The 11,003-nt window shown below is 47.5% G+C and overlaps 1 protein-coding gene and 1 long non-coding RNA gene across 3 annotated transcripts in view; both read left to right on the top strand.

Annotated features, from left to right (window-relative positions):
* The first annotated feature begins 776 nt into the window (after positions 1–776).
* LOC144099995 (uncharacterized) lies at positions 777–4,355 on the top strand. The gene is made up of 3 exons (XM_077633045.1): positions 777–963; positions 2,721–2,840; positions 4,196–4,355. The coding sequence occupies exons 1-3, from the start codon at positions 897–899 to the stop codon at positions 4,309–4,311; spliced, it is 303 nt and encodes a 100-aa protein (XP_077489171.1). The 5' UTR covers positions 777–896; the 3' UTR covers positions 4,312–4,355.
* Positions 4,356–9,295: 4,940 nt separating this feature from the next.
* LOC144099994 (uncharacterized) overlaps positions 9,296–11,003 on the top strand; it is a 3,292-nt gene continuing 1,584 nt past the window's right edge. The window contains exon 1 of one of the 2 annotated variants that reach the window (XR_013307490.1): positions 9,296–9,551. This is a non-coding gene — a long non-coding RNA (uncharacterized LOC144099994). The remainder of the gene's footprint in view (positions 9,552–11,003) is intronic. The other variant, XR_013307491.1, reaches the window with a different exon arrangement.

Genomic DNA, 11,003 nt, shown 5'->3' with positions numbered 1-11,003 from the left:
GGATTAGACACAAAACAATGTCCTTGCTTAACAACATTCAGCTCCTTTGGTGTAATCTAGAGAAGCTGGCAAAACGAAGTATAAATATGGCAAATCCCTTTCATTGCTCAAGAAGTCAACAGCCTTAATGATATACAGGCACCCTCCAACAAATGTAAATCGTTGTGGTGACCTCTACACCTCTCTTTACAAAGGACCAACTAAAACGACGGTATCAGTCGATAAGTACATATGGGGCACCCATTGCAATGAATTCATCAGCTTTCTTATGAATGTCCGCTTGCATACAGTACCCTCCATTAATAAACCTTTATCTCCTATTCGTGCAGCTGGTATTGTATTCACCGCACATCTTTGAAGTTTGCGCGACGACTTTCACGTCCAGCAGTTCGTCAGTTTAAGGAACCCTGACTGCGACATGACAATGGCGTTATTGCAGTGCGAAAAATGAAAGGCATGGCATGATGAAAACAGGTGCCCTGTCGCGAAAATTCCCTGCGTGGACTTCAGGTCCTGGTCATTCATTCTAGACAAGTGAATCCTTGCCGGTACATGGCAATAAATTTTCCTGCTGATCTCAACACTGGCACCGCAGGCCATATTTCTTATGGCGGGCTTCTGTCGATTCAAGACAAATTTCATCTGCAAAACAATACGCATTGTTGCTGACAACGATGCCACTGTCGGCACGTGTGGGAGTGGAGACGCCTTTATTCGTTTTTGATTTTTTTCTCTAGAAACACCAGCCATTTAAACACGGAGGTGACTCAGTCGTCGCCTCTGGCATCTGTGCAGAACCGCCACCCAGTCGGAGCGAATCGAGAGCTGAGTTTTATTTAAGGGGAGAAAACCATCGCCCGCGCTCGTGTCTCCAGCATTGCACGGGGAGAGAAGCCATGATGAAGGTCTTCGCGGTCACTGCCGCATTGGTCCTTATTGCCCACTGCAGCTTCGCCGTAGTAGGTGAGTGTTTCTTTTAGCACGGTTCGCTTCTCCCGAACTTGTTCTCAGCTTCTCATCTGTTGTCTAGCTTGCTAACAGTGTAGTTGATGATATTTGAGGTCACAGGAACGTCAGCAATGCGCAGACGTATTTGGAGCAGCAGCACCACCATGTCGACCATACACACGTTTCTTGCAGAGAAACGCGAGTGCCGAGTACCCGACGACTATTTATAGAAACGCGCGGGCGGCTCGCGACCACGGGCGAACAGCACACTTACGGAAACCGTGACCACCGTTTACTCACAGCAAGAACTTGGGAGGTCGTCTCCTTCAGACCATCGTGATGTGCCGCTTTATCCCCCCCCCCCCCTCTACTGTATCTCCTTTTATTCTTGCCTCGCTGAAAAATTCGGGAATCGGGAAACAGAACGATTATTCTCATCGGACTCCGTTCTGTTAATATCGAGATGTGGCGGCAGGCCAGAAACACTGGACGACATGACAGTGGTTATGGCAAGATATCATGGCTAGGGGGCTAAGAGCGAGCGTTCCTCCTCACGCCAGCTCCTGGTTCGTTGTATCTCATAACATCATTGTCCCCCGCCCCGACTAGCCCATGAGGGTGATAGCGTGGGCTTGGAGGCACTCGAGCCAGTAATGCGGATCCATAAAAAAAAAAGTAGCATTTGAATTTTTACACTATTCCTGCCCAGCTGCCCACCCGCACTGATGCAGATACCACGCCCTTCGAGATAACCGACCCGGGACAGACAAATTGTCACAGTACCGTAGCGGTGGCAGCTCCCAACCGCGCGGCATCAATAGCGCCTACAGCAGCTGCAGTAAATGTCCGAGTGGACAGTTATTAGACCAAAAAATTTTCGAGATCTGCTTATTACGACTCTTCTGGTTTCGTGCTCCGGTAGTTGTTAACAAGTAAAGCGAGTACCTTACCGTAGGGTTCAGTGAGAGCTAGGGCACCTTCGCGAGTTCTACATGAAAGCGTAGAATTGTAATCGGAAAGTATGTTTGATGGGTTTGCTTCTTTGAGCTAAAGGTGGGAATGCTGGTGTGTTTTCGAACTCACTTAGAAGCCACTCACATAAAATTATGGTATCATCATCATCAGCAGCAGCAGCAGCAGCCTGATGACGATGACGTCCACTGCACGACAAAGTCCTCTCTCATACCTCTCCGATTAACCGTGCCCTGTGCCGTCCGCGGTCACCTTATCCCCGCCAACTTCCTAATTTCATCCACCACCTAATTTTCTGCCGACCCCTGCTGCGCTTGACTTCTCTTCGTACCCACTCCGTTACCCTTAACGACCATTGGTTATCTTGACTTCGCATTAATTGCCCCGCCCAAGCCCATTTCTTCTTCCTAATTTCGACTAGGGTGTCATAATACCGCGTTTGATCCCTGACCCACTCTGCCCTTTGCATTGCGAAAGCGCAGAATTTGTGCATACTGCCTGAATATAAAGATAATTAATCATTGGGATATATATTTGGCATTTCATTGAAAGCTAAAATTTAGTAAAGCCTTTTTCTTTCGAGGGTCCTAGCACAGCGCTCCCGCTCCATGTCCATCAAATTTTTCACATTTGAATGGCAGCATGTGATCTTCCTTTCGATGCTGACGTCAACTCTAATTCCTCATTCTGTCCGTTCCAGCATTCCTGCGCGCTAAAACAGCAAGCAGATGGTTTGAGCTAACACATTATCTTCAAAGTGGAAAATAAATGTTTTTTTTTTTATCTTTCTGCGCGTGCAGATGAGTTAGAAGCTGAGGCATGGGCTCTGCGGCAATTCCCCATTGGCTGGTACGGGCCTGGACCCTTCTCCTGGCTATATCCTACGCTTCCACCCGTAGCACATACGTACGCAGTCGCATGTATGTGTCTATTACGCATTTAAAGATGAGATTGCGCCACTGATCGAGAAGGCGAGTAGGTTGAATATAAGGGTCGCTCCAGTAAGGAAAGCAAATAAACACACTGTCGCAAGTATTGACAGGAAAGAGAACTTTACACGTGCTTCGGCTATTAGCTGTCTTCCACGAACAGGCGCTAAATGTGCTTGTTGACAATGTCGCGGGTGACACCAGTTGTCAAAAGGAAAGATTCCCCCATCATACACGTGATCATATTAGCCTTGCAGATATGCAGCAGAGATGACATGATGCTTTCATCCTGTTTTCGCGACGTTTGCATTGCAATGGAAACAGCCAAGCCTACTTTTTCCTGTTCTTCAAAGCTGTAGCAATGCTACGACAGCTGGACTGCATGGTTCGCAGGCTAATGCGCTCGTGCGCAGAGTAGCATGATAAAAGCGAAACTCTGCGTCGTGGTGACGTCAGTGGAAACTGAGAACGCACACGGGTCACACACGCTCAGCTGCACACGATGACCTATACAAGCGAACACGCTTACTAAAGCGATAGCTTTCAAGGGCGCATTTCCCAGTTCTGCAGCGTAGCCGATGGCGTAACACAGCGCCACGCTGATGGGTCAGTGTGCAGTAACGTCATGCATGACATCAATTCAACGTGGCATAACGACGCGATATGCTTACCGGTCTTAACGGGAGGAGTGGCAATGTAATGACGTCCGGAGCACTCTGCCAGAGACGAAGACAAACAATAAGGAATACGCAGCAGCCATCAGCCACAAACAGCTATAGTTGAATGACTTTTTTATATTATGAGATTTTTTTATATTGATGGTCGCCTATGTTCTTCTCTGTGTCGCGGAAAGTATTTTGTTAAATTCAGACTGTCGATGCTCTAACATGGGCCCGACTTCAAAACAAGCGAGAACTGTGGCACCACGCATGCAGCCAGGCTATAACATTACTCACAAACTGTTCCCCTACAGGCTACTTCACGAAGTGAAAAAAAAAAAGAAACCAGTGCATCGCGGCGTAGTTTTCAGCTGAACGTGGATATCAATTCATTGGCATATCGTCCCGATAAGCTCTAATGAAAATAAAACGCGGGCATCCTGAGCACATTGCTGTAGCTTTAATTTTAACGGCAGTAGCAGTGCTTCTTTTAGCAACGATTAGAGAGAAAATGGAAGTCTTTAACACTAACCGCAGTCACCTACCTGGCAATGTCAGGGCCCATCAACTCAACAAACAGAAGGTGTCGGACGGAAAATGTGACCAGATCGGCAGACCAGAGTCGGCTCCGCATGCGCACACAAATTAACGTGCGCTTTCACAACAACATACGTTCTGTTTCCGCAGATGAACCGTACGCGGTGAGCACTGTGGACGGCCTCAGAGTTCCCACATGGCCGCCGCACCGTTCCTGGTGGCCCGCCCGCCTCCACCGCGCTCACGGGTGGTTACGGGATGACTGAAGGCACTGATATACTTTAAATAAAATTCGCGTGAAACCAGAAAATGTCTCTGGCATTCTATTTCTCTTTTGACATCCAACACTTCTGGACAAAAGCAATTTTGAACGCGAAAGAGGTTATGAACGCTATTTTTTTCATATATTGTGAGAACTCACCATAAAAATCAATATATTGGATCTCCCATCGCACAGGCTTACACTTTTTTGCTATTAATGTTTTTTGTTATTGCCAAAAGCGTTCCTCACTGTTTTTCTATGGCAGTCACAACTGCTCGATGCGAGGGATGGAAAAGCTTTGAAAGAAAGATTTTGCTACACATCGGAAGAATGGACCATTACCTGCAATATTTCCATAACAGTCCCTTAAAATTTACTAGTATTCAAAATTTTTGTGCAGGGATAACTGGCATGCTCCGTTCTAAACGGGAATATGAACTTGATAGGCATCATAGCTAAGTTTTTTGCGGACGCTGCCTTTCGACGCTTGAGAAAAACAAAATTTTTCAGCCCACGTTTACCAAAAAAGGATCTGGGGCATGCCTTGAAAAGAGCGGATATCTGTGCGCCCGTGCGTGCGTGAGTGCGTGCGTGCGTGCTTGCGTGAATGGGGAAGGGATTGTTAGGTCTTATTTGAATAAAACATGTTTCGAACTTGTTAGTCGCAACTTTAAGAGCCGGTGTTTTTTGCTCATAAAAACATCTTTCCTGTGGGACGACTGGTTGCATTCGATCCTTAAATTCGCCTTGTCCTTTCCTTACCGCCGACTTTACATGAATCGACCCAGACTTCGACTTCAGAAGGGCAAAAAAAGAAATATAATCACCGAAAGTCCGATGTCGATAACTATTCCGGCTGTACTACAACACGCATTCCTTTGATAAACCGAAAGAGGCCATGTTTTACCACATCGATCGAGTCAGTACGCTGATGAAGTAAATGAAGTGGAAACGCCTCGCACATGATATTCAGCACAGCCCTCCGCTACGGCACTTCTCTCTCTTTCCTCTTTCACTTCCCCCTTCCTCCCTTCCCTCACGGAGCGGCTGAGGTGTCCACCGAGAAGTGAGACAGTAGCCACGCTTTTCATTTCCTGATAAACAATCGCTCTTGAGCTCATATAAACGCTCCGCATGCCAGTGAAACGCTCCGCATGCCAAAACGGGGGGTAAAGCTGGAATCCTGATGTCAAAAACGCTCACGGCCAATCATACCTATAAGCCGACATTGAAACTGAACACGTGCTCTTTGGAATCGTCCCCACCAAACGAAAATATAAAATGACATCCGTAGGGAACCTCTACACCTCAGCGAGACAGCGACGAACAGATTCCACACATCTCTTTCATCAAGCCGCCCAAATGGCAAAAAAAAAAAGAAACGACCCCCTTGTCTTGGGCGTGCTGTAGAGGTTGATTTTAGGAGGCCGAGGGCCGTCTTGTTGGCCGTGCAGATGAGTGCTTCGAGCTTTTCGGTCTCTGCTTTCTTGAGCCGTAGGTATGGTGTGCCTTACAGGATCTACGATATTTTAAGGTTTTTTATTAGGCGAATTGCGTCTTCCTCCTTGAGTCCGCGGTGCTTGGTTCGAATGAGGCTTATCTTCCTAGTTATTTACATGGTGGTAGTGACAAGCTCGCGAAATGTGGTAGGGTTGCCGCTTTCTTGTGGCATAAATTGGCCCAGGATCTTTTCTTCCAGAGGTTTAGCTATATCGTGACCGTTGATATTGACCGAGATCATTGTATTTAGAGGATGACAGAATTTTTGGGTACGAGCAGCTTGGAATTATCAGGTGCACAGCGGAAGACACGACTGAGTGTGTTGCACTGCTGCGTCTACTTTTGCTTGGAGCCTTTGCTCTACGGTGCATGTCTCTTCGTATTGAGTAGACTTCGACAGTCTAGCGAAATGGTAGTGGGAGTTCCACTCTCTCGTCGATCTTGTAAGACAGGGTGGGGTGAAAATTGTCCACTAGGGCCCGGCCTGTTTGCGTCGAGGCTAGGCAGTTTAGTTGCGAGAGCCTCTCTGATTTCGTTGAGGGTGTTGTGTATGCCCGAGGCCAGCCGGCGGCATACCCACCCGACTAAGTAGATATATCGCACAGGAAACGCGATCATCCGAAGCCGGGGGCCGAAAATAGTCGAGCACCTCGCAGACTACCTCAGCGAACTATGGGAAGCTGGCTAAGTTCCCTCGGAGTAGAAACACGCTGATATAGTGACGATAAAAAGTTAGGGAAGACGGCGAGCCTACATAACTTGCGGCCCACTTCGCTGGCATCTTGCCTTGGCAAAGTCGACGAGCGGAGATTCAACCTCCGGCTTTAGGACTATCTAGAGGACAGAGATCTCATACCGAAGACAATGATCAGATTCCGCCGAGGGTGATCCGCGCCACACGTTCTCCTACAACTAAACGAGGAAGTCCTGGATACAGTTCTTAAATATGGTAAGAATTTTGTCCTAGCCTAAGGTCTTAAGACAACTTTTGATAACGTAAGTCACGGCGCCGTCTTCAATGGGCTTAGCAAACTAGGATGTGGCAAACGCACCCGCACCTATGTCAACGCTTTGCTAACCGATCGCACTGCAACGATAGGGGTAGGGGACCTGCGAACAGAAGAGCTTCGGTTGCCTAACAGAGGCACCCCACGAGGCTTCGTAATGTCCCCCTTCCACTCAACATCGCGTTAGCTGACCTGTATCATAACGACTGGACAGAATTGATGGCGCCTACCATGGGCTGTACGCCGACGTCAGGCTCTGGACCACTACACGCTAGCTAGGGGATAAGATCGATAAGTTACAGGCAGCCACCAATCTAGGCAGATCGCTCACACGAGACTGCGTACTTTCATGTTCCACAAAGTAGCCGGAGATGCGCATTCATAAACCTCGCTACAATATCCACTACAGCTGGACCTTGGAGGGTAAGACAAAGCCAGAAGTGAACACCTAAGGTACCCAGGGATGCGGCTACAATACAACCGACGAGCCGACGACACATTCAGACTTCTGTCAACCTCAACAGCCCAAGTGCGCGCATGGTCTCCCTCGTAGCCAGTAGAAGACGGGCACTCAAAGAGGAAGACACTTTCAAATTGATACGAGCTCTCGTCGCCAGCACGGCCACCTACAGCCTCTCGTACCAGGACCTCACAAAGACGGAACACGGCCAAGTGGAAGCCATTTTGCTGAAAGCTTAATAGGCGGCCTTAGGCCTCCCATGCATGCCTCCACCGCCAAATTGAGTGGCCTGGGCGTATCCAGCACCGTCGCTGAACACAACGAGGCTTAATTCCTGGCCCAGAAAGAACGCTCTCTGCAGACCTACACAGAACTGGCATTACCATCTAGACTGGGGTACTAGGACAGCATTTTCAAGATTAAGGAGACCATTGACGCTCCAGATCACCTACGAGTGGCATAGAAAAACTCACTCATGCCGTGGCCCATGCATCCACAACTCCATCAAAGCAGTAGAAAGACATGAGGCAGAACCATTGCAAAACGAATCCCGGAAGTCCAGGGTACGCGAGTAAGGCTATATATGAATCCTCCGTGAGCAGGCGGGGAATGTCAGGACGCATGATCCCCAAAATAAGCCGGTAGCTTTATTATAGCCACCGGATCGAGACAACAGTTGTTGAGGTGAAAGTCAAACTAACGTTTTTCAATCAGCTGTAGAGAAATGACGTAATCGTTCTTATATTTGGCGCCTATCAGCCTAAATCATATTCGAAGTGCCCTATCCCAGTCTAAAAAGCGCCAGAACCGTGCCAAAACTACGACAAAGTGTTTAGTCTTAACGACAGATTTGTCTCTCGTTTTGTAGCAATTTTTTAGTGCGGTAGTTTTGCCTGTAGTACTTTTCTCTAGTATGTAGTTCCGTAGTACTTTTCTGTAGTAATTACACAAAATTATGTTGTTAATACAAAAATTCTGTTTTGCTATAAATTCAGGAGCATTAACATTAAGGAAAGCTGTCGTGACGACAGAAAATTTTCTGTTCTGTTTTCCGACTGCGACAGATTTTTCTTCCCTATAGTACGTACCTGTCTCTCGCAGTATTTATGACGGCAACACGTTTCGGGGTCCTCATACCGACTAAGGGCCTGGGATTTCCTGTGGCACGTCTCCATTGAATAAATAGGCATATCGTATCTGTCCAACGCTTTGCGAAGACATGGCTGAATTTTCTAACTGCCCGAAAGAAGGTCTGGTCGCCTTTATTCGTACACAACTTCTTTAAGTTAACCACCCTGATTTCTTTATTTGATTAGCCCGTTTTGCCACGAAAGAATACCACGAAAACAAGAAAGCCCAAAGAAAAACTGGCCTTGGAGCCAACCTCTGCCTGGGTACCGTTCACCTTTGCTGATTCTGTATTATCCCGTGTTCAATCATGCATCCCCTGAATTTTCTTTGGTTCAAATATTGCACCACTACCTCGAAATGTCTGCTTGTACATCTGCGATCCTTATCATTGGGAAGAGCGTCTGCGAAAGCAACAATAATGATCGTCGGTGTACCTACCTGTCCTTATCACAAAAATAGGTCCCTTCCTGTGTGTCGTCAGATAACAAAAGTCACTAAGGCAAGGGGCGAACAAAGAGACAGACGTGGGAAATCCTTCACAAGCTTCACCTGCCGGCAACCCAATGCAGAAAACAGCAGAAAGGCCTAAAGAATACGATTAGTATTCAGGTGCCTCCATACGGTCATAAGTTTCCAGTTTTTCTTTGATAATACAGCCGAATTGTTCACGTGTGTTAAAAAAAGCTAGAATATTGGTCAAGCTGGTTTACTCTTGCTATAGCACAATAAACTTCCATGCGCAGTTGTTTATATTATGTGACCTTCAAAGACGTTATCACTCGATTCCAGCTGGCGTCAGTTCACACTCAAGCTCTCCATGGAGAATGTCCAGAACAGCCCTCATCTGCGACCTGGCCAATTCATCTATTAGCTATGAAGATAGCTAAACATAAATGGTGGTGTCGGATAGTCGGAACACACTCAGCTTTAACACAAAACGCAGGCGTAATCTCACTTCTTGCGAAGAGGCTGTCTATCTCCACACTCAAGACAGGCAAGGACACCAGACTGCGTCGCATTTAAAAGGTCAGCAATAGAGTCGGGTTCTATACTGTTCCACTGAACGGCCAGACGAAGCAGTCATGAAGGTTTTCGCATTAATCATCGCTTTGACTTTGTTTAGCCAGGCCATTCTCGCACAACAGGGTAAGTACCTAGTTTAATTGTTGCACTTTCAAGCAAACGTAAACATAGTATGCAGCACCCTCCCATCCATCGTAAGCACCGGCAGCAGAACCTCATGGCACCTTGAGCAATCACTCGACAGACGACTGTGGGGGCCAGTATAAAAATCGTGTACATGAGCATGGACATCAAGTTTCGGAAGCAGGCAGCCCTTCTTAACGCAAAGCTGAAGGTCAGTTCTGCATGCAGTGTGTTTCCTCTCAATCACGGATGAGTCCGAATGGACTAGCTGTCGCAAAGTGATTGATAGCTACGACTTGCATGCAGCACTGTCAGTATTGTCTTTTCATCACGAGTACGCTAATTGATTGGTTTGGCAACTGACACTCAAGGCATTCCTTCGGAATCCGCAGTATTCTGAGAAGGCTTCCTGGCGCACCGCAAGCCGGGTATGTTTGTATCGCACTTAGTTTCGTGGGACAGGGAGGGTCACACTGCATATGCACCGACGGGTGACGTTTGCTAGTGGTCGTGGCTACGTGCGCTCTACGACTGCACCTCGCGAGAATCGACACTCTTCAGTCTTCTTTCAGTCTTGTCGCAAAGAATTTTACGACGAGAATCGTTACTGGTAGCCTCCCTGAGCCATTGATGAAGCTTAATCCTTAACGCGAAGAGGCGAGTGGGGAAGAGGAAATATCTGAAAGTCAAGGAAAGTCGATTCACAAAGCGAGGCCAGACGACCTGGTTGAGCTGCTGGTGAAGGCATCAGGCTTCGGGCGGTCGACCAACCTAGACCTCTGGCTTTGCTTTGTCAGCGGACTTACCTTGACGTCAAGTTTTCCACCAAGCACACCACCTCGCCGCGCCGCTACTCAAGTCGTGGAAAAGTTATACTTTTAGCGCGAAACACCTACGAGGGGACGAGGACAGAACACAAGACATGAAAGAGCGCTAAGAAGTTTTCGGTCTGCCAAAAGAGTTCTGTCCTCGTCCCCTCTTAGTTGTTTCGCGCTAAAAGTACTCCTGCTCCACGATCGATGAACCAACTCGCACATCAGAACGTTTTTTTGAACTATACATGTCGCTCGTCTCCCTCAGGGCTTTGTCGCTTGATTTCAATATCATGGTGGTGCTGCCTGCTCAGGTAACGAGCGCTTTGTTCGAAGAACTGAGTGGATTCCAAATGGAGAAAAGCACAGATGACTACTGCACAATGTCGGGTCGGGAGAGGAGACTAGCAGACATTGTCGGATATTGCGGCCACTATACTGGCTCTGCACAATTAAGGCGAGCTGAGAGTCACTGTGAGATGCCTTTTTTTCTGCGGTGGGTGTGGCCATATACTGATGGTATTAATTATACTGCTGTGACGATGGTGATGACGGTAGGTGGCACCTTAAGACCATTATGAATAAGCTAAGGTATATGGACTAATTCTGAGCACCCTGACTTCAACGGTCATTAGACGAG

This window comes from Amblyomma americanum, chromosome 8 (genome assembly GCF_052857255.1).
Source record: "Amblyomma americanum isolate KBUSLIRL-KWMA chromosome 8, ASM5285725v1, whole genome shotgun sequence".
NCBI lineage: Eukaryota > Metazoa > Arthropoda > Arachnida > Ixodida > Ixodidae > Amblyomma > Amblyomma americanum.
Note: the sequence above shows the minus strand (reverse complement) of the source record. Positions and strands in the feature narration are given on the sequence as shown.